Raw genomic sequence first — 23,853 nt, 5'->3', positions numbered from 1 at the left:
CGTGTTACTACCTTATGTCCTCTGTGCTCCTTGGGCCCTCTGCCTGGAATGCTCTGCCCACTTCTCATCCTACAGGTCTCTGCTCAAGTGTTACTTCTGTAGAGAGCCTTTCTCAGATCCCTCATTCCCTCCATCCATCCCTCCACCAGTAATTTTTCATCCTGTTACTTGTTTTATATCCTGCATGATACTTCTCACTATCTGAATATTGAGTTTGTTTCATTTTCTTACTTGTCTGCTCCCCACCCCATACTCCAGTAGACTGTCAGTTCTTTGAGAACGTGGGCCTAGAACAGTGCCTGGAACATAGTAGGTGCTCAGTAACTATTAGATGAATGGATCTCCTGGTTCTCCAGGTGCTCAATATTCAGATTCCTGGGCCACTGTTCCCAGAGATTCTGACTCAGTGGTCTGAGGATTATACTTTGAGAAATGCAGAGCTCTACATTATGACTGAACCTCATTGTTAGTGAGATTTATCTTATTCTGAAGTATTATAATGTTTATACCAAAGAGCATCGTAATGCATCATTCTGTGTAATGTGTACACCATAGGATGAATTGTGAAATCTTTTGGGATGAGGAGATAATGGGAAAAATTGGGAGACTTTCTTTAAGGTTAAGTAATGTTGATTTGAGCATTATTTTCTTGTGCTAGAACAAAGCTTTCAAAAACCTATAGCAGACTTGCAGTAGTTGAGGGAGAAAAAAAATTGTAATAGTTTCTTATAGCAAATATTTATAGAGTTCCTAATATGTCTCATTCACTGTTCTGGGCATTAGGGACGTAGTAGTGAATAAAATAAAAATCTCTACCCTCATGAAGATTACCTTCTACTAGAAAGAGAAACAATCAAAATAAATTGATATAGTGTGTATATTTTGCATAATGTGGTATAAATGGTGCTGAGATGATATGTGAAAAAATGTATCCATTTTATCAGTGTTTGAAATGGAAGCTGAGCAAAAGCTGTTATTTAAGCAGTATTTTAATACGTGACCAAAACAAAATTGGGGCAGATGTGTTGGCTCTTGCTAAGTTGATTTTTGGAAGTCTTATTTACTGCTTTAATGGAAATACTTTCCCCCTCAAACAAACAAACAAAAAAGTATAAAAAGGTTATGCTTTAATTTGGGGTGTCGTGTAAAGTTGCTTCAAATGTGTTAATAGTTTCTGAGTAGTATTAGGGATACCACCCACTTAGAAATGGAAACCTTTTATGGTGCCTTCTTTGTATATCACATTATGGAAATGCAAGATTAGTTTCAAGAATAAAAACCACATACTGACTCTTGAGTTTTATGAGCGGAAGTAAATTTCTCCAGTCCCTCTGTGTGCACACAGTTAGTGTCTGGAAGGCTGTGTGGTGCTGGCTGCCTCTTGGATCCTTAAAGTTATTAAATGACTTTTGTGATTTTCCTTGAAAGGCAAATTAAGTGTTTGCCGTGAGGTTTCTCAGGGTCTGGCTAGGACCTCTGATGCCTCACACCACAATTGTCAGTGGAATCCAGTACCTCCCCACATGGTATTGAAGCCCCTTTTCTTATGTGAAGGATGTGTAGAGGCTGTGTGCCCCCAAGGCCCATGGGAAGAGCAGGAGCTGAGGGTCAGTATGGGTGAGCTGGGTGACCCTTCTCTTCACCGTTTTCTTCTGTTCTGGAGTATAGCACTAGAGCTTTTCTTTCATCTGTTTATAAAAGGGCATGGTTGTGCTTCAAGGTAACAATACTACCTTTTATGCCTGACTTTCTCTCATATCAAGTTAATGATTTCTTTATGTTGCTCTTTGATTTAGTGTATTGAAGTGAAAAATTTATTTTCTGTCAGAAATATTAACCTTTTTGTCAATAATGCAACACCCATGTGTCCTTTTTAATTGCTTCATTCTTTGCCCAACTTGTAATAGTTTCTTATAGCAAATATTTATAGAGTTCCTAATATGTCCTAATATGTCTCATTCACTGTTCTGGGCATTAGGGACGTAGTAGTGAATAAAATAAAAATCTCTACCCTCATGAAGATTACCTTCTACTAGAAAGAGAAACAATCAAAATAAATTGATATAGTGTGTATATTTTGCATAATGTGGTATAAATGGTGCTGAGATGATATGTGAAAAAATGTATCCATTTTTCATTCTTTGCCCAACTCCTTTGACTGTGGGAGCTTAATAGCTAAAGAGCAATCAGTTTTCCCTTTTTGATTTTGTCCTCTTCTGAGTTCTTTTCAAATTTGTCAATCGAGAATGAAATAGGAAAAATGCCGTTGATGAAACCATGCCTATAAAAACCATATATCATTTAGTATCCCTTTTCCCTCAACCCCAGACATTGTATTAAAATGGGCCTCTTGTTATAATGAACTTGCTACAATAAGATAGTATCTTGTTCATTGCCTTATGAGTGAAGAACCAAAAAGTAAATGTAACTGGTATGCTTTTGAGCTGGATTATTATTACTTGTCTCCTCCCCCTCCCCCTGCCAAGTATTTCCCATTATCCAGGACTTCATAGGGTATGGCTTTATTGGCTTGAAATGTGTATTTTAACTGCAAATTGAATGATCTGCATTATAACTTTTAGTCTGTGGTGTGCTGATAATGCGCAGTAAAGTGGCCTTGAAGAAGGTTCTGTAAGGAGCATTTGAATTAAACACTGACCTTATATGATCTACCTGTGACATCTCAGGTATTTTCTCAGTGCCTTTGCATAATATTGTAGGCTGAATTCTTGCAAATAGCAAATTAAATGAAGCTTCAATTTTTTAGGATGTTTGCATGAAAGCACTCAGGTGTTCTTGGGAAGAATGCTGACCTTGGATTCCAGAAGATTTTTCTAAGCATATTGAGATTGGTTATCTCACAGTTTCAAGGGTCTGTAAGTTTAGTTGGATTGAGTAGTGTGAGACAAAAGTGTCTTACATATGCTATTCTAACGCCTTACCCTTAAACAAGCTTTTTTTTGGCTGAACTTAACCACCTAGTCAGATTTTGGGATGGTCAAGTGAAAGCAGTGGATGAACCTTGTTCTCAAGGACCATCTGGATTCTTTTCTCTTGGAGCGTCAGTAGGAATGAGTAAGGAAGCACTTTGCCCAACTCTGACTCTGCTCCAGAAAAGACTGTAGGCCCTCCTGTTTCCTCATGAGTAGAGCTGATGGACTAATGTTTAGACAGGCCTCCTTTCTAGCTTAGATAGAAATAGGGAACTTTGTAAGTAGTCCATGTGACCCCACGTAAATGGAAATGATTACAATATCATCCAAGTGGTGATCTGCAAATGAAAGCCTTTAAAAAATATCAAATAGCCAAGCTGTTTAAAATAGTTTATGATGTTTTAGTAAATTCACTATTTCTAATCCTGTTACTAGAGTAGAGATGCTTGTGTTTATATCCCGCCTCTTCCTAAAATTAGATTTGGCATGGCTTATTTTGAACAAAAACGTGTATGGTAAAATAAAGTAGATGTAGAAAATCAGGACTTAGAAGAAGAATAACACAATTATGAATTATAATTGCCGTGCTTGAGTTTGAGTTTGGCACTGTACTTTGGTAGCAAGGAGGAAAGGATGAAACACAATAGTTGTGTAGTTCTGGTCTTTAGAATGGAGGAAGTATGCCATTTTTTCATGGAAGATAAGCCTATCCTAAAAATAAGATGTAGAAAAAAAATCCTCACATGGGGCTTTAATATAAGGGACAGTGAATAATTAAATAGATAGCGTCCTCAACATTTTAATATTATGTTTAAATACAGTGACAGATTCCTCGTGATTTTTTTTTTTCCTTGTAAGTTCCCTCTAAAAAGGCATGGTCTTAACATTCAGTTACCACTGAGTTGAGATCCACACAGCTATGATCTGGTGAGAGGTCAAACCAGCATGTGGCCTTCAGCCTCCCAGTGACAATATTGGGAGGACGGAGGGCTGTGAGCTTTCATTTGTTTTAAAAATAATGTTCCACCTTTCTCTTTCTTTATGTTTTAAAAGTATCTATAAAGAGCATATTTTTAGTTATTGTTATTCAGTTTAGCAGAGTTTTTTCCCCGTTAGAGAGTTTAGTACATACACATTCATTATCGTTATGAGTTTTGGGTTCATTTTTACTATTGCATTTTCTTCTCTGTCTTTCTCTTTCTTAACCCTGTGCTGCTTCCATCTCTCCTTCTCTAACTCTCCTTCTCTCTTTGGGATTGAGTCCTCCCACCTCCTCATATTGTTACCCCTCTTCTTGTTTGGAAATCGTACACTGTCTGTTTTATTAGTAGTAACTGGATATTTTAGCATACATATTTTACTCAGAGGTTAAGGTTAATCAGTATCTATTCCTCCTTCTGAAACAATGTAAGAATCTTAGAATGTTTTAACTTCAATCATTCTCTAACTTAAGTATTATTGCTCTTCAGTATTTTGGTTCTCTTAATTTTTAGTCCCGTGAGTTAGACACTGTTGGTATTGCTTTATTCACTTGTTCATCATATGCCGAAATTTTACCTGATACCATGTTTTCATTGCTTTCCATTTCTTCTTGCATATTAAAGCTTCCTTCTGGGATTACTTCCCTTCTTCCTGAAGCATCTTCGTTAGAAATTCCTCTAGTGGGGGCTGAGATCTGTCTGGAGTAGATGATCTCAGGTTGGTTTTGCTTTTGTTTTGTCTTAGTGTCTTTATTTGCCCTAATTCTTGAAAAAGTAATTTCAGTAGATTTCCCCCCGTTTGAGTGATTTGAAGATATTTCCCTATCTCTGGCTTCTATTGTTGCTGTTGAGAAATCAGAAATCTTAACTGAGCTTTCTTTGTAGACAATTTGTATTTACTTTCTGGCTTTTTAAAAAATCTTCTTGTCTTTGTTGTTGTAAAGCTTCTCTACAGTGTCTCAGGGTGTGGATTTCTTTTTATTTACCCTGCTTAGAATTTGTCTTCCTAAATCTGAGAATTATATTTTGTCCACTCTGAAAAATTTTGAGCCTTTATCTCTTTCAGTATTGCCCCTTCCGCATTCTCTCTCTTTCCTTCTGAAATTCCTTGTAGTTGAATAGCAGGCCTTCTCAATCTGTCTTACGTCTCTTAATTTCTTTTGTGGTTTCCATATGGAGAAAATGTCTTGGTTTTCCTGAATAATTTCTTCATGACTTTCCAGGTTAGTAAATTCTCTTTTCAGCAGTGTTTGGTCAATATTATTTTAAATTTCTAGAAGTGGTAGAAGTTATTATTTTTCTCTTGAAGTTCTATTTTGATCCTTCTCAAATCTTCCTAGTCATTTTTGAGTGTGTTTTTTCTTATCTGTACTTTGTATACTTTTTAAAGTTTCTGTTAACATGAGAAATGCATGTTCCATTTTTAGTATTTCGTATTCCATTTTTGATCATTTGAGTATCTGCAATCATTATGGATCTGATTATGCAGTTAGTTCTTTTGCTTACTTTTGCCCAAGATGGGCAAAAATACTTCCTGCACTTTTTATTGAGTTCACATTCCTGGCATTTTGCATTTGGGAATTCTTTGAGGCCTGGGCTTAAATTGCTTTCCATCAGAGAAAATATCCATTTATATTTACTTCTGCTAATTGCTTAAGGATACTACTAACACATGACCTCCTAAACCTAAAAGTTTTTTGGGCCATATGAGTAACACAATTTGTATACTGAAATCCTTGTGGAGGGCTAGCTTTGGGTTAGAATTTGGGGAAGGCAGGCCTTTTATTTTCCTGCTTGAGTGAATGCTTAGAGCTTACTCTGGCAAGTATTCTGCTATTTTCCTCTTCATGGTGACTTTTTTCTGAATTCACTCTTTCACTAAGGATGTTGCCTTTTTGGCTGTCCCAGCTCTGTGCAGTCTCTGATCTAAGGCATCTACGTTATGAGACCCACGGCATTGACCCATTAAAAACCCAAGATCTGATCACAGAACACTACACCTTCCATCTCGCATAAACATTGTTTTCAGTGCTTGCTTACCTCTCTGAATTTCTGCTTTTCTCATTCTAGCCTTGGCTAATTTCCCTTACTCAGCTGCTTAGCCCTGCATTTCTTTTTAAAAACAGCATTATTGAGGTATAATTTATATACCATAAAATTCACCCATTTTAAGTATACAATTCAATGATTTTTACTAAATTTACAGAGCTATGCAACCATCACCACAATCCATTCTGGAACTTTTCTATCACCCATGCAAGCTTCTTATTTTGGTAAGATATCTTGTTCCTGCTAATAAGATAGCCAACACCTTTCCCTGGAAATTCGAGAGATAGAAGCTTAACCTCTATTCCATCATCATTTCCTGTGTGGGTTTGGGAGTAATTGTTAGAAATTTCTTGAGTGGTTCTGAATTTATATGATGTGCAGTTGTGACTTCTCACTTTATATATGACAGATTTGGAAAAGTTGACTTACTGTTATTTTGGACTTTTTGAGAGTTCAGACTCAACCATTTTAAAGAAGAAAACTCAGGTAGTAGTTTGACCCAAAGCCACATAGCAAGTGATGTCGGTTTTGGGTTTCATCCTTACAGCCTGCTACTTCAGTCGTGGTTTCACTATTTACACTTAAAAGCTCCCTATGCTACAGTTCTTCTCATTTGTTTCACTCCCATAGCGGGTATAAGCTGTTATGAGAGTAGGTCATTAATTTATTACCAAGAACAAAAAGAAATCTTTTCTTGTCTTCCTGCCAAGGTTCCAGGGTAAGGGACAAAGATAAAAGCAGGAGCAGTTACCGAGGGCAATGGGAAACAGCTTGTGTTTCCTTCACAGCACAGATTGTTACTGGGCTACTCCTGAAACCAGCAAAAACCCAGGGCTGTTTTTTTACCAGGGAGTTGCAAGTTTTCTGAAATGTTCTGCTCTTCTACAAGGTCCGAAGAAACATGACAGAAGTAGTGCAAAAGAGGCCCTCCTGATTTCAAAGCTAGTAGTCATAGTGTCAGTCTTAGCCTACTCCTTGGATTAGCAGGACTCAAAGATGTTTAAATTGTTCATACACAGGTTTCTGTGGTAACAAAGATTATAATAATTTATTCCCAGAGCAAATCTAGGGATATTGTTCATTGCCCTACAAAGTCTCAGCTCTGCCAGGTTCTCTTTGGAAGTTAGCTGCTCCGAGTGTTTTTAATTCAAACTTTAGAATCTTCTTCAGTCTTAGTATTAACTGCTATCCCAGATTTCTAGAGTCCCAGAAGGAGGCCTTTAGGAAGCCCCTTCCCTCATCCCCGCTTTCACTGTAGTTGAGCCTGGCACCAGTCCATGAGGTTAGCCTCTTAGAGGGCTGTGGTTGAGATGTTGCGTTTGCACATTTGTCATTGTTAGAAGTGAGTAGCTCTGTCCCTGGAGGGTGAATTGAAGCTCATTCATCTGGAGAAGACTGTCAGTGACAGGCGCCCGCTTCCTCTTCCCAGCCCAGGCAGGGCGGCCTCCTGAAACGGGCAGTGTACTATTGTAGGACATTACTGCTTCAACGGTACATCAGAAACATTCTTAACTAATGTTTTAAAATAAAGAACAAGTCTTCCATAACCTTAGTTTTGTTAGAATTTGTATCAGGAAACAGGAAAGATGGTTTACAAAAGTCAGCCTTTCAGCCTTAGCCACATACCACTCTCGTGTGTCTGATCTGTAGTAGATAATATTTAGTATAGTTTTTTGCTTCTTAATTTAAGCATTTTTTCTGGGTTCTACAGAGTCACAAAATTGGAAGAATATAAATTGAAATAAAATTGTACTAGTAGTGACTCGAGAGTGGAAAGCAGAAACACAGTGACAGACTGGCCTCCTAAATGGTGGGAGTAGGGCAGGGGTGCTGGGTATTAGTACACTCACTCACCTTACTAGGGATCTTTGTCACTTCCAAATTGCTAATTCAGCGATCAACCTCAAATTTTATATTTGTTTTTCAAAATGCCTTCTTTAGGCAGGGATGCAGTAGAAGGTGCAGATTCATGAACACATCTAATTTAAGCTTTCTCCTTCCGTGTAACATCGTAAAATATACATTTGAGGGATAATATTTTTTAAAGTTTTATGTTCTACAAAATTCAGCTTAGGTCATATTTTACAGTAATTTTTAAACAAAGAGAAATCTAAAATCAGCTCTGTAGATTGTCATCATGAAGAAAAGAAGTGCCTCTTTGCTCAGGTCCAGTTGACACCGGAAAGTGGAATTGTAATCTTCAGGGAGTATAATTTTCAGTTTCCCTGCATTTTTATGTTTAGGCATTGCAGGATTCTGATAGTTAGCAGTCTTACAGAAAGCTGATAATCCCTAACTGTAACACTGCAAACAACAGCCTTAATAGTATATAATTTTTCTTATGCCTTTATGTACTTAAGTTGGGTGGAGGAGTGAAAATCAAAGGTTATTTCCATTGCCCTTGTTTACTCTGGCATTTAAATTCTCGGAAAGTGCCTCTGATATTCAACTACCTACGCCTCTATCATTCATAACTCAATTTGCAGCTGGGGAAGGATGTGTCTCAGCACCATGTATTCAGTTGGTCCGTGGTATTGCTAATGGAATTGGCAAGCCTATTCATTTAGAAACATGGATAAGTGATCACAGCCCTAGTAGTCGCTACAGAGCAGCATTCTCAGCACAGTCAGAGCTGCAGCACAGGAAGTATGACACAACTTGAAAGATTGTTTCTGGCTACATGAGTAGTGTCAATGAGACAGTTGGATGGGAAGGTAAAGACTGTAGTTCAAATGAAGCAGCATCATTCAGGAAAGAGTCCAGCTGTCAGTGCTTTTGAGAACCCAGTTGAAGCACAGTTTTGCTCTTAACTATGGGACATCATCCTTGTTTCTTTTTCCATGTCTGATGAGGATGGCCTTGGGTCCATCTTGATGTTGTTTTAATGCTATTTTTTTTATTTGAAAAATAGCCTTGTGTTCAAATAAACCTCATCTTTGCTTAAAGTAAGCATCCATTCACCTGTCAAATGAAAGTAGCACTTAGAATTTTTATTTCCTTCCTTGGAAAACAGCTGCAAAGTACATTTTTATTTGAAGATACCAGCAATTCTTTCCTGATGCCCTTGGTTCCTTAGCTTTTCTTGCATTATTGCCCACACCAGGAGACCCTCTTTGTGAAGTTACTGTTAAGGCAGGTTAGAGCCCTTGTAAAGCTTGTTAGTTACAGGCTCTGGGATTTTCAAGTTTCTGCCACCAACTTTCAGTGTGACCTGCATTATGACTCTGTATAATTTCCTTAGCATAGAGCTAAAAAGTTGGTCCTCCTAAGCAGGTAATCAGTCTGTGAGAAATAAAACACCATTGGTGCTTTTGTCATTTGTTCTGTAAAGGTCAGGGATGGGGGTATGTATACATTTGTTTTCCTTTGCAGTCAAGAGAGAAAAATCCTCAAAGATCTTTCTATGGTGTTCCTTCTTCTAGGTTGCCAACTTGGCCTGTTCCATCTCAAACAATGAGGAAGGCGTAAAGCTTGTTCGGATGTCTGCAAGCCAGCTAGAAGCCCTCTGTCCTCAGGTAAAGTACAAACAGCGATGTTTAAGGTACCACCAAATTGGATTTTGGTTAGAATGGAGATGAAGTTTATTTTGTTGGTTTTGTTTTTAAGATTTTAGATTGAAGCTGTGAGGACAAAACACTGATCCAGAGTCCATGTAGCTTGGAGAAATTTATGTTTAACTTCAAGTGACATTTCCTTGGGGCATCACATGTTACTACCCCTTGCCCTTCATTAAAAATGCATAATGTCCTCCACTGCTCGCAAATGGAGGTGGGCAGTGGCCACACTGCTCAGCCTGCACCATCCTTGAGGGAGGGCTGTCTGCCACATCTGGCAGTCCTGGAAGCCTAAAAGTATAATAGCTGCCCACCAACACTCCATCTTAATGCCCGGTATTTGGATCTCTGTGTTGGAGGGAACAAGATTCAAGAGCTAGAACCCTGACTCTGTAATGTCTTAAAGTGGCTTTCTAATATAGATATTAATCACATGATTCAGCCAGTTACCGAAGGAACAGCTTGAGAACTTTTCTCCATTGAATGGCATTTTGGAGCCTGGTGATGAGGCTGTGTTAAGTATCTGGGCCTCGAGAAAGACTGAAGCACACAGAATAAGGGTTGCTTTGTTAAGTGCCTGCTATGTTGCCTGCCTCCCGTGAGGGGTACTGATCCTGTTTGTATGGCCCGGTAGCCTCTGCCCCTCACAGGTGTTTCTAAGCAGTGTAGGTACTGTTTTAGTGGAAGGGGTTGCCTCTCTCATTTCCCAAATAAGGAATGCTCCTGGGCATACTCTGAGGATTTGCATTAACTTCTCTCTGAATGTCCTGCCAGATAGCAGTAACCACGAATAAAGGGGAATAAAGCAAAGGAAGTGGAGTCATAGACTAGAGGTCACAGGAATGCAGTTTCTATGTTATGTCTGCCACCAGCTTTAAAATATACTGTGACCAATACTTTGGCTCTTTCATATAAATAATTCCCAGCATTCAAGGTAGGCAACTGAAATAAGTAAAGCCTGGTTGGTAATCTGGGATGCTAACTGGAACACAGATTAGTTAGGGCATTTGTTCTCATTCTCAACTATATGTATAAGTTTGCCAGTGAGAGTTGCTTTGTCTAAATATTTGTGTGATGGGCCAGTTGTGAATCCACATTATCTGATGGACATTTCCTCAGCTTTAATCCAGTCATGATATCTCCTGGTGATTGATGGCTGTACTGATAATAAACAGTGGATTCAGTCACCTCCAGAAAGTTCATGGATGACCAAGTTGTATAAGATAAATTTAGAGCAGATTTCTAAAGATTTGGCATTCTTTCCTCAAGTTTGCCTTTTTACCCTGTCAGCACTTTGTTTTTAATGTCTGGTTCTCCATTTGGTTTTGAAATGCTTGAAAAGCGACAATGCTTTCACATATAGGCTGAAACAGATGGTAACATACGCTGATCACACCTACCAAGAGTATTTATATAAATGATCTTAGAGCCTTGAAAAAAAAATCACAGAGAGAGTCTAGTAGACCCTAATGAAAATGATGGTGTGCATAAAAACATGTGGCTGGGCCATGTTGCATGGGTTTGAGCTTGCCAGCAGAAGGCATCATTTCTCCCTCTTCATTGTAGTTTCATTTCTCCTTCTAGAACAGACCTCAAGGAGAGTGGGCTTAGACAGAGTGCCCAGACCACACTTGATGTTGCATATCTGTCCTGGATAAAAAGGTGTTTCTCTGGGTGTGATTATTCTCCCAGATTCTCACCTAGGCTCACTCCTACTCTTGCTCGAAAACAGGGCTGGGCAGGTTCAGTAATGGCAAATACAGTAGGCATTGGCATGGTAATGACAAACTGGGTAGCATGTGCCATTTCTAAATGAGGCAGCTGTGACCCCACTCCAACCCATTATTGCTAGATCCTTTCATTATTTTTAAAGAGAAGTCAGCAATTCAGATTTTTCTGTCAAGTCTCAATTTTAGACAATCAGTAACTAATTTAAATTTCTTTAATTCTTTGAGGAGAGTAAACCAAACTTTTCTGGAAGCTGCATCTGGCCTATGTGTTTTATGCTCAAAGGGCCTCTTCTTCATGGTAGCTGATGGATTAGAGTGGAGCCCTCTCCTTACTCTTCAGTCTGTTGGTGGGCAGTGATCTTAGGTGCCAGAGGGTCCTAACCCTGAGTTCTTCCCCTCCAGAGTCACTGGCTTGTTTGGTAAATAGACTCCAGGCAAGTTAATTAACTTAACTAGGCTAGTTAATTCACCAGGAGTTTAAGATAATGTTTAATATGCTGTAGCATGTAGACAGTTTTTTTTGAACAAGATTCACTCTGAGCTAACATCCGTTGCCAGTCTTCTGCTTTTTTTGCTTGAGGAAGAGCAGCCCTGAGCTAACATCTGTGCCAGTCTTCCTCTATTTTGTATGTGGTTCGCTGCCATAGTATGGCTGATGAGTTGTGTAGGTCTGTGCCTCAGATCCAAACCTGCAAACCCAGGCCGCCAAAGCGGAGTGCACCAGACCTAACCACTATGCCACAGGCTGGCCCCAAACAGTTTTTTGTTTTTTTTTTTCATTTTTTTTTTATTGAGTTATTGATAGGTTACAATCTTGTGAAATTTCAATTGTACATTAATGTTTGTCAGTCATGTTGTAGGTGCACCACTTCACCCTTTGTGCCCACCCCCCACCCCACCTTTCCCCTGGTATCCACTAAACTGTTCTTGGTCCATAGTTTTAAATTCCTCATATGAGTGGAGTCATACACAGATTATCTTTCTCTTGCTGGCTTATTTCACTTAACATAATTCTCTCAAGGTCCATCCATGTTATTGCAAATGGAATGATTTTGTTCTGTTTTGCAGCTGAGTAGTATTCCATTGTATATATGTACCACATCTTCTTTATCCATTCGTCTGCCAAACAGTTATTTTTTAAAGTATATTTTTTGTTTTATTTTTAGGCTAGTGTCGACCTCCATCCATAGTATGGAATACATGTTGCTTTTTTCCAGCTGCTTTTTGTGCCTCACGTCAGTGGCTACATGTAGGCAGACCTGGCCCCTGTGCTGGGGACACCCTCCTTGTGCAGCTTCCCTAGGGGCTGCTTTTCCCTGGTCCCACCTACACTTTGTTCTAAAGTGCTAACTTTTTTGGCAGTTAGGCAACTTTAACTCCAAATATTTAAGATATTAAAGTTGAGTTGAGGAGGATCCCAACTAGGGGGGAGAAAAACCACCTACAGTTTTTGGTGATTTCCTCTTACCATGAGCAAGAAAGGAAGTAGGTCAGCTTTCTTCCCTGCGTTGCCTTCTGCTTTGTGGCTGCGCTGTCTCACTCTGTCAGAAAGTGGACCCACCTCCAGCTGAGCAGAGAGCCCCTGCCCCACATGCTTTTACATGGAAACAGTCAAACTGTTTTGGTGAAGGACCTGAATCTGTACCCCACATATCTCTGACATCATCTTGCTTGTGGATGTGCCCAAGTCTTAGTCCACGGTAGCTGCTTAAAATATTTCAGTTCTTCAGTTCATTTGGTGCTGGCCAGTGGGGAGGGGAGAAAAACAAAACCCTGCCAACAGCAGGTTTCTGACAACTGAGTCTTTAAAATTGGAGGAGGGCATTTTGAACAAGATCTCACTTATTATTTTATTTTTCTTAGTTCATTATGCAAGAATGAGCATTGTATGTTAATTTAATGCAAATTAAGTTAATACAAATTTAAATAACTGCAACTCTGGCACTTTAATTCATAAAACCAGGGCTGACAGGTGACACAGCTGTTAAGTTTGCAGGTTCCGCTTCAGCTGCCCAAGGTCCACCAGTTCGGATCCCGGGTGTGGACCTACGTACTGCCTGTCAAGCCATGCTGTGGTAGGCGTCCCACATATAAAGTAGAGGAAGATAGGTACGGATGTTAGCTCAGGACCAGTCTTCCTCAGCAAAAAGAGGAGGATTGGCAGCAGATGTTAGCTCAGGGCTAATCTTCCTCAAAAATAAAAATCATATAATCTGGTTTAATGCATGGCTTTTCTTGGAAATCTACACAAGGGTGAGTTAAGTATTTGAAGCTGCTGCTTATCTACATTTCTTTCTTTCTTTCTTTCTTTCTTTTTACTTCTCACTAACTAAATTGAGAAATAACTTAGAAAATTGTCCATTCTTTCTTCTGCCTCCTTAGATTTATCTTCCGTATTGCTTCTCCTATTGTGCTTGGGGGTACACTGATCATTTTCATGGCTGACAGGCTTGACAAGCATCAAATAAGCACAAACCCAGACAGACCTGGCCTATAGGTGGTAAGAGAATATGCCAGGGTAGCCTGCAGCCTCGGCTCTCACTCATCTACTATTTCACAATTATAGGACCATCTACCTTTGAATCACCTCACTTTTCCACTTCTGATAGTCTGTAATCTTTTCTTACAAAGTAATTCACGGAAGAACTCAAAGGAGATGCTTCTGACCAAAAGTTTCTCTCAGCATTTTCTGTACCGCCCCCCGGCAAGGGAGGTCTGCAGCGAATAGGCCCCCAGAGACGTTGCTGCTCCTTGTAAGGCTTGCATTTTGATAATTCATCTGTTGTTTTCTTGTCTTGTAAAGTCTGATTTCTATATCATAAAAGTTGGAAAATGTTTCCTTCTCTTCTGTTTTCTTGAAAAGTCTATATAATTGGTATTAGTCGTGCTTTATCTGTTTGGGAGAATTTACCAGTGAAGATGCCTTGCCTGGAGTTTTCTTCCTGGGAAAGTTTTTAACAATGAATTCAGTTGCTTTAATAGATACAACGATATTCAGATTAGCTGTTTATTCTTGGATGAGCTTTGGTAATTGTATTTCATCTATTGCTACTCTGTTATTTTCTTCTGCTTGCTTTGGGTTTAATTTGCCCTTTTTGTAGTTTCTAAAGTTGGAAGCTTTTAGATCATTGATTTGAGACCTTTTCTAATGTAACACTTAAACATTTACTGCTGTAAATTTCTCTGAAAGCACTGCTTTAGCTGCATCCCACAAATGTTTTTGTGTTCGTTAAATTGTATGGTTGGGATAGTCAAGAAAGACCTCACCGAGAAAGTGACGTAGAAGCCAAGACCTGAAGGAGATGACAGAGCAAGACTTGGAGGGTGTCAGGGGAGAGCGCTCCAGGTAGAGGGAACAGCAAATGCAGAGACTTTGAAGAAGGGAGTCACATATCTAACAGGAGTTTGGGTGCTGTAAGACCTTTTAGAGCCATGATCCAGGCCTTTTGCTTTTTACTCTGAAAGACATGGGAAGCCATTGAAGTGTTTTTCAGTAGAGGATTGACATGATCTCACCCAGGTTTTAACAAGGTCTCTCTGACTTCTTTGAGGAAGGATGGGACCAGAGAGACCCCTCAGGAAGCTGTGGTAAGCAGAATAATGCCCCCCAAAGATATCCGTTTCCTAATTTCTGAAGCCTGTGAATATGTTACCTTATATGGCAAAAGGGAGTTTGCAGAGGTAAATAAACTAAGGATCTTTAGATGATTAGATTATCCTAGATTATCCAGGTGGGTCCCCAGTGTACTCACAAGGGTCCTTATATGAGGGAGGCAAGGGTGTCAGAGTCAGAGAAGGAGATGTGATCATGAAAGGAAGAGTTGGAGTGATGTGGCCACAAGCCAAGAAATGTGGGCAGCCTCTAGAAGTTGGAAAAGGCAAGGACTAGATTCTCCCTTAGAGCCTCCAGAATGAACAGTTCTGCTGGCACTTTGATTTTAGCTCTGTAAGACCCGTTTTAGACTTCTGACCTCCAGAACTATAAGGTAATACATTTGCGTTGTTTTAGACTCAGCTGTTTTTGTGGTAATACGTTATAGTGGCAATAGGAAACCAAAACAGAAGCTATGGTAATAAACCAGGCAAGAGGAGAGTGGAAGTGGGCACTGGTTAGAGTCTGGATATATAAAGGTAGAATTTATTGAAGGATTAGATGTGAGGTGGAGGAGAAAGAGAAGAGTCAGGGAAAACTCCAGGGTTTTGAGCCTAAGCAGCTGGAAGGATGGAGTTGTCATTTGTTTTGATAGGGAAAAGTGGTTTGGGAGAAGAGCTAAGGAGCTCGCTTTTGGATATGTTAATTTTCTGGTGCTTGTTAGATATGCCGGATGCAAAGTCAAGTTTAGGGGAGAGGTCTGGGCAGGATGTATATATATGTGATTCGTTAGCACATAAATGGTGCTTAAAGCCATGAGCCTGGATGAGATCACCAATGAAGTGAGTATACCTAGAATAAAAAGGTCTAGGAACTAAAATTGGGGTTCTCTCTGGAGCTAGAGGAGATGAGCAGCTTCCAGCAAAGGAGACTGAGGAAGAGTTATTAAAACCAGAACACCAGAAGCTGGTTCTATCTTGGAAGACAAGTGAAAAAGGTGTTATTAGGAAGGGTGATTATTCATGTCAAATGGTTATAGAATGTGAACTGAGACTTGATCCTTGGATTCAGCAACATATATAGAGGTCACAAGTGACCTTGTACAAAAGAAGTTAGGGTAGAGTTTAGGGGAGATAAGCTTGACTGGAGTGGGTTCAAGAGAGAAGAGAAGAACTGAGTATAGCAAGTTGACAGCTCTTTCAAGTTTTATGTAAGGTTTATGGAGACATGGGGTGGTAGCATGAGGTGGATATGGAATTGAAAGTGTTTTTATGTTTAGCTGATGGAAATAATCCAGTAGAGGGGAAATATTGATAATATAGACTAGAGCAGGGAGAATTGCTAGAGCAATGTCTTGGAGCAGAGGAGAGGAAGAGATCCAGTGGCCAAGTGGAGAGGTTGGTCTGAGATAGGAGCATAGATAAGATCATCCATAATTAAAAATAGGTAAGACAGAGTATGTGGAACAGATGCCAGTAGGTGGGTAGATGTGGTGATAGGAATCTGTAGACATTCTCTTTTGATGGCATTCATCTTCTCATTTAAATAAGAAGCAGAATTATAATCTGAGAGTGATGATGCTGGCCAAGGGTTTATAGGTTTGAGGAGAAGGTATGAAACAATTACTCATTAGAGTCCAGACTTGAGAGGAAGAGATTGATTGCACTAAGGAAATGTAGTTCTTTTGCTCTCCCCAACATTGAGTCTACTTGAAGTTGAGTGGTCAAGAGTTTTAAAGCAAGATCCATTCAGCATGGTTGGGAGCCGGAAATCATGTTTTATTTTGGACATGTTTATTTTGAAATATCTGAGACATCTGAGTAGAGCTATTGGGCATGTATCCTGTGATATGAGTTGGGGGCTAGAATGACTGGTCTAGGTTGGAGATGTGGGAGTATTTGGCAGATAGATGGTATGTAAAATCATGAAACTAGATGAAATTGCTCTTGGGTGGGAAGAGTGTAGAAAGAGGAGAGAAGGCAGCATAGGTTGAGCCTTGAAGAACTCCAACATTAGTGGAAGACAAGACAGCAAAGGAGACTAAGAAGAAATAGCCAGAATGGTAGAAATAAAACAGAAAAAGTATTTGACAAAATCTAACTTCCAGGCCTGATAAGAATATTTTGTAGACTAGGAATAGAAGAGAATTTCCTCAGCCTGATAACATCATACTTAATGGTGAAAGGCTGAGTACTTTCCCCCTACAATCAGAAACAAAAATGTCCTATTCAACATTGTACTGGAGGTTTTAGCCAACAGCAGTATTTTAAAAGTTGCCATTCAATATGGTGGTAGAGCCCAGAGTTTTGGGCTTTTTGCAAATTTAATAGGCAAAAATAGTAATCACATTAATTAGCATTTCTTTGATTGTAAGTGAGAGTAAACTTTTCCCCTCAGCTGTTTCCTAGTCATTTACAGTTCACCTTAGGCAGGCTGTCCATGTCTTTCTCACATTTTTCTACTGGTATTTTGGTGTTATCTGTAATGACTTACCTAATACTATGTACTTCACCTGTCATATATAGTTAAATACAGAAATAATATAGTCAGATTTATAAATTGACTTCTCCCATTGTTATTTGGAAATAGAGGAGAATTTTCTAAGACATAAGAATTTAAGTATTCAGTAAATGGATAAATAAATACATTCATCTAGCCGTGTTATTTTTAATTTAACTCTTATCTGTCTGGAAATAATCTTAACACATAAATATAAGTATGAAATGAGGCTATAAATTTATTTTTATCCAAATAGATTATCAATATAAAAATAATGTACCATACCCCACTGATTTGTGATGTCACTTTTATCATACATCGAATTCCACTCTATCATAGGATCTGTTTTTAGACTATTCTATTCTAAGTACTTTAGCTTTAACTTATATTTAAACTATCTTTCTTCATTACTCTTGCTCTCTATCCCCCAGATTTTTGGCTCTTCTCATCTATTTGTTGCTCTGGATTAATTTGTCAATAAGTAGGTCAGTCTTCCTACCCCTAAACATGGATGTGTTTCTGTTTATTCAACTTTTTAAAATGTACCTCAGAAAAGTTTAGTCACTTCTTGTTACTTCAGTCCTGGTAGTTTCTTTACAGATTTAATCCCACATATTTCCTATTAATTACTTTTCATGAAGATTTGACACAACTCTCATTTTCTGTTCTAACTTTTTCTGGTATATAGAAATATTGTCTCTAGCTACCTTAATGAACTCTTATTAATTGTTAAGAGTTTTTCTTTTCAGTTGGCTCACTTCAATTTCCTAGATAAACAAAGAGCATTTGCATTGAAAAGTAATTTTGTTGTCACCTTTGTAAACAGCTTTTTCTATTACTTCCATTTCCCATGTCATTTCATAGGCCAGAAAGACCATTATATTCTTATGTAGCTAACGGTGATGGTAGGTATGTATACTGATCAAAAGCATCTTGATTTTTAAGGTAAATAATTGTAGAGTTTCACCACTAAGTATGATGTTGGATGATTATTTAAAGTAGTATTTTAAGTATCTTTCTATTCCTCATTTACTAAATATCATCAGAAATGAGTATTTAATTTATGAAGTGTCCTTTGTAAATAATTTTATAATCAAAATGAGAAAGTTAACCTGAGACAAGGTGCAAGTTAACTTAGGGTGCTTTTCCTGCATTATATTCTATGGGATTCGATATATTATAGAACAAAGAGAGCAATTTTCTCTTTGTCCTGAAAATATTAGTATTTAAAAACGTACAATTAATTCTTTGCCAGTGTTTACTTGGCTGTCTTAGGAAACATTTTCTTCAGCCATATATTCTTACAAGGTCTGGCTCCACTCTGATTCATTGATACATTAGTGAATTAATGAGTTAATTAGTGAAGAGAGTAGTCCACAGTTGTTAGCCACCTGGTGGGAAATGAATGACAAGGAGGAAAAGAACCAAAGAACAAGCCTTGAAGTGATGAAAATGTAGGAGAGCACAGCAGCAACATATAAGAAAGATAGGATACCTCTTCCTCCAAATAATTTATTGTCCAAACCTATACGCTTTTGAAAGTAGTGGGCTATTATAATTAATAACTGGCATGGCCCGGTCCCCTATGCCTGTGAATCTATAATTGATAGTCTGTCATTTCCAATTGTTTAGGAAGGACGAGGAACAGTTGCACCAGTCTGGGGGGTCTGATTCCTCTTCAGTTGGTTAACTCCAGTCCTGGGGGGCTAAGTTGATAACATCACTCTGGAACACCCCTCCAATATACTAAGCTAGTTATGGAAATCCACGTAGTAATATCATTCCATTTATATGAAATGTCTGGAATAGGCAAATCCATAGAGACAGAAAGTTAAGATAGTGGTTATTAGGAGATAGGGTTAAGGAATGTAGAGGGAAATGGGGAATGATACACTTAATGGAAATGGGTTTTTTGGAGTGATAAAAATGTTTTAAAAATGATTGTGGTGAGCCGGCATGGTGGCGTAGTGGTTGGGTTTGCGCACTCTGCTTCCACAGCCCAGGGTTCGTGGGTTTGGATCCCAGGCGTGGACCTGCACACTGCTCATTGGGCCATGCTGTGGCAGTGTCCCATGTACAAGGTGGAGGAAGATTAGCACGGATGTTGGCTCAGGGACAGTCTTCCGCAAGCAAAAAGAGGAAGATTCGCAATGGATATTAGCTGAGGGCCAATCATCCTCACCAAAAAGCCCAAAATGATTGTGTTGATGGTTGCACAACTGTGAATATAATGAGAATCAGTGATTTGTACAGGTTAAATGGGTAAATTATTTGGTATGTGAAGTATATCTCGATAAAGCTTTTTTTAAGAAATAACTTTTTATGTCTCAGAAAAATGCCTGCAGTTGGAATACAGTATATTTTTCATAAATCTACTTTGATAATGTATCAAGAACCTGAAATGCCAGATGTTCAACACATGATTATTAAGAATGGGGGGCAATGGAACAAACCTAGATATCCTACAATAGGAAAATAGCTACGTATATCCATAAGAGTGGAATAATAAACAGTTAATGTTTTTACCATATATTTAATGATAAGGAGAAGTATTTAAAAGAAGAAACAGGATAGTCAATTTTATGTAGTATGTAATTCCAATTGTGTATTTTTTGTTGTGCATACATATATGTGTATATGAGGAGAAAAAAGCCTGGAACATAATGTCAAAATTATAAATAGTTGCTATCACAGAGTGGAGAGATTAGAGATATTTTTATATGTTTATAATTGTCCATAGTTTCAGTGTATGTATTACTTCTACTTTCACATATAAAACATTAATACTTCTCTACTTCATCTTTGTGAATGTTATGGTGAAACATGGTATCATGTGTCCTCATGAAATGCATGTGAGACAAAGCCATAGCCACTCTACTGGCCAAATTGTCCCACTTGTTTTATTTTCATGACTCTGAAAAAGTAAACCATGAACTTTAATATCTTTGCAGGTTATCAATGCTGCATTGGCTTTAGCAGCAAAACCACAGAGTAAACTGGCCCAAGAGAACATGGATCTTTTTAAAGAACAGTGGGAAAAACAAGTCCGTGTTCTCACAGATGCTGTCGATGACATTACTTCCATTGATGACTTCTTGGCTGTCTCAGGTAATGAGCTGGTTCCCCAGAGAAGAATGTGATGATGTACATAATTACTTTTGCCTAAGTTACAGTAATGGACAATAAAACGCCCCCAAGTCTGGGCAGGTAAATTATTCTAGCAATAATATTGTGCTGGTTATTATTTTAATTAAAAAAAAAAAGTACCACTGACTCCTGAGCAGTGAGAAGTGGGGTTGGAGTTATTTCCGTTGTGGTGGGCTTGGTCTTGATATAAGAAGCACTAAATGGAAAGTGGGCTGGCAGAGGTTTTTCTCTGTTTGTACAGAGTAAGATCTTGCAACTGTGACCTGTACAGCACCATAACCATCTACCCGTCTTGCTGCTGTTGTATTTAGAAAAACCTTTACCTATGTCCTGGTAGAGGCTGTGGTTATTTGTTATGAAGCTGTGAAACTTCATAACAAATGAAACTTCCTGAGAAAGGATTGCCAACATTATCACCTTTAGTTTCTTTTGTAAAATAATTTTGTCCACTTCCTGGAAACCTTCTCCTTCCCTCTTCCTCAGAAATGATCATAGTTTAACTGCCTACTTTTTGAAAGACTCTCTGTCTGCGTGATGCACAGATAGAAAACAGAGAGGAAATATTTAAGTGCCATTTAATTATGAACTTGCAAAAAATAAATCTGGGTAATTCACCTCACAAAAACAGTTGATTTCATTATATAAACATAAACTGGTAATGACATAGTAAATTGCATTCATATAGAAAATGTCTGTCAACTGCAATTCACTGTTTATCACACAGAGATAAATTTCAATCCATCTCCTTAGAGTTGAGCAAGTATAAATGCATTCTCTATTTGACAGAGCCTTCGCTGCCCTTGGCTGCACTGCTTGCTCTCTGGAGGTGCCAGGCTTCTTGAGGCCAGTGGCTGTGGGCAGTCAGTGGCTGGGTACTTGTAGGGCTGAAACTACCTGTCACCCCAGGGAACCACAGGCTGGAACGTGGGAGATGTGAGCGGCAATGGGGCTTGAAACGGAAGTGGGGCTCAAGTACAGGCACAGCACAGTCCTCCAGCAGTGACCTATATAAGGTGACAGTGTGTTCCGCATACCAATCTTCCCTGTCTCTGCCCGCTCTCCTTGGGATTGGTATCTTTGGCTCTTCTTGAGTGAGTGGGGAGCAGGTAATCTGTAAACTGCAAAAAAAAGAGAGGGTAAACCATGCTGCTGCAACACCGCCAAATTGCAGGTGTTGGTACTTTAAACCACAAAACCCATTTGCAAGCATATCTTTGCAGGTGCCAAAAATGCAGCAATGGCTTTTTTGGGAAATCTTGGCCTTCTGTTGTTTTTCCCAATGAAGTACTGAATTATTCTTTTTCAGAGGTTTAGAGAAAAACATTCCACCTTCACAGCACACTTTTAAGCAAACAACAAATTCTGAAATCTAAATGCAAAGCCCCCCTCGGAGATAGATATTCCATTCCTAAATTTACTTTCTTGTGATTAGGGTGAGTATATCTCAGGCTTGGTCTCAAGGGATTTTCAGTCCTTCTTACAGCAAAATAAAATGTAATAGAATCAAATGTCCCTTGTGCAACATTCTTCAAATCAGAGAACAAAAGGGATTCTGCAGTAGCATTTAGTGGGATCTGGGCAGTATCTTTAGGGTATAGGACATAAAACAGAAGAATGGTAGAGAGAAATCAAATTCTTTAACTGATACACTTTTGTCTGGTGAGGATGTTCAATTTTTATGCAAATAGGGAACGTATAAGAGTTGGTTTGATGGAAAGGAGGTTAGACAGTTTCTGTTTAGCAAATAAAAACACGGAACAATTCTTTTGGTCAGAAAGTGGTGGTGGTTTCAGAGTAGCTAAATTTTAAAGGTCTACCCTAGTGTGTTTCTCTAATGTTTTGTTGCAGGCTTGCTTAGCAATGTCAAGTAAATAAATAATTAACGGGGCAAGGTTGTTATTCACAATTCCCCTGATTTATGGTGTGCTTTTTGGGGTCTTGGGATGAAGTGAAGGGATAGGCAGATCCCTGTGCAGAGTTCTACTGGATTGACCAGTTAATTTTTAGCATTCAGACTCCTGACGGCTTTATCACTTTTTATGTGGGGTGACTTGAGATGTCTCCTCATCTCACCTGATACACAGCCTTGGTGGGGAAGTGGCTGGCTAGCATTGAGAGGAACCCCACTTTTAAATGGGCAAACCCCCATTTATCCCCAGTCCTTGGCCCTTGTGCATCTCTAGATGTGCACTGTGGATTGTAGAGCAGGTGTCATCTGGAGCAGTCATGGGCAATCTTTAGACAAGAAGCCATGTCTTGGCTTCACCCTGATCTGCCCCTATGCCCATTTCCCCTTGCCCTGAGGTACACTGGTGCTTCAGTGGTCCCATCAGTGAGGTGGGCATGTTTCTGGCCAGAGGGGCTGCCAGGAAAGTGCCCCAGCACAGCGTCTGGCTTAAGGTTGGTGGGCTTCATAAAATTTTGTGGAACAAAGGGTCAGGATGCCGCTTCTCCTTGGAGTGCTTATTCTCTACAGTATTCTGGGGCCTTGTGGCCCTTTGGCAGTGTGAGAGGTTTTGTGGAATATTTCCGCTAATGATTTTCCACCATCAGATGCCCTCTTGGAATCCATGGGCCTGGATGTTTGCTGTAGCCCTGCCCACTCACTGAGAACCCATCAAAGAGGAAATTATTTAGGGAATAGGGCTGAGAGACCCTTTGCTGCTTTATCTCTATTGTTCCTAGATATTCTGTCCCATTGGTTCTAGAAGTTCCCTCATACTTATCACATGGGATATTCTGAATTTGTGGCTCAAAAAGTAGTGTTCAATGGGGCTGGCCTGGTGGTGTAGTGGTTATGTTTGTGCACTCTGCTTCGGCGGCCTGGGGTTCGCTGGTTTGGATCCCAGGTGCAGACCTACGCACTGCTTATCAAGCTGTGCTGTGGCAGGCGTCTGACATATAAAATAGAGGAGGATGGGCACAGATGTTAGCTCAGGGCTAATCTTCCTCAAAAAAAAAAAAAAAAAAGTAGTGGTCAATCTTGTGTATAACCTGGTGAAGCCACCAAGACCCTGATACCATGAGGCTGCAGAGCAGGGGGAACTTGGGTCACTGTATATCAAATATGAGACTGTGGCACTTGAAAATAGAGAGGGACATGCATCCCACCCCCAGGGAAGAGCGTGTAGGGACTCCTTTTTCCCAAGCTGTTCTATTCAGAACGTTGCCTTGTAAATATTGGAGACGGTTTAGGATGCTAGAGAGCATTCGGCAACCCATGAATATATTTATATTGACTGATCCCTTAAGGACAGTGGTTTGAAATATTTCATTTGAATTATATTTGATAAACATATGGAAATGCAGTTTACTTTCTCATTTGTTTACTCTGCTTACATGTGGAAGTTTTGGTTCTTTTTTTTTTTT

General features: G+C 39.2%; 1 protein-coding gene across 13 annotated transcripts in view; it reads left to right on the top strand.

The window, feature by feature from the left end:
* CTNNA1 (catenin alpha 1) overlaps positions 1–23,853 on the top strand; it is a 314,003-nt gene that overhangs the window by 271,784 nt on the left and 18,366 nt on the right. For all 13 annotated transcript variants that reach the window (XM_070234165.1, XM_070234167.1, XM_070234166.1 and 10 more), the window contains 2 exons: positions 9,385–9,477; positions 20,289–20,445. In XM_070234165.1, the coding sequence (XP_070090266.1) occupies positions 9,385–9,477; positions 20,289–20,445 (250 nt within the window). The remainder of the gene's footprint in view (positions 1–9,384; positions 9,478–20,288; positions 20,446–23,853) is intronic.

This window comes from Equus caballus, chromosome 14 (assembly GCF_041296265.1).
Source record: "Equus caballus isolate H_3958 breed thoroughbred chromosome 14, TB-T2T, whole genome shotgun sequence".
Classification (NCBI taxonomy): Eukaryota; Metazoa; Chordata; class Mammalia; order Perissodactyla; family Equidae; genus Equus; species Equus caballus.
This window is presented reverse-complemented; position numbering and strand designations above follow the sequence as displayed.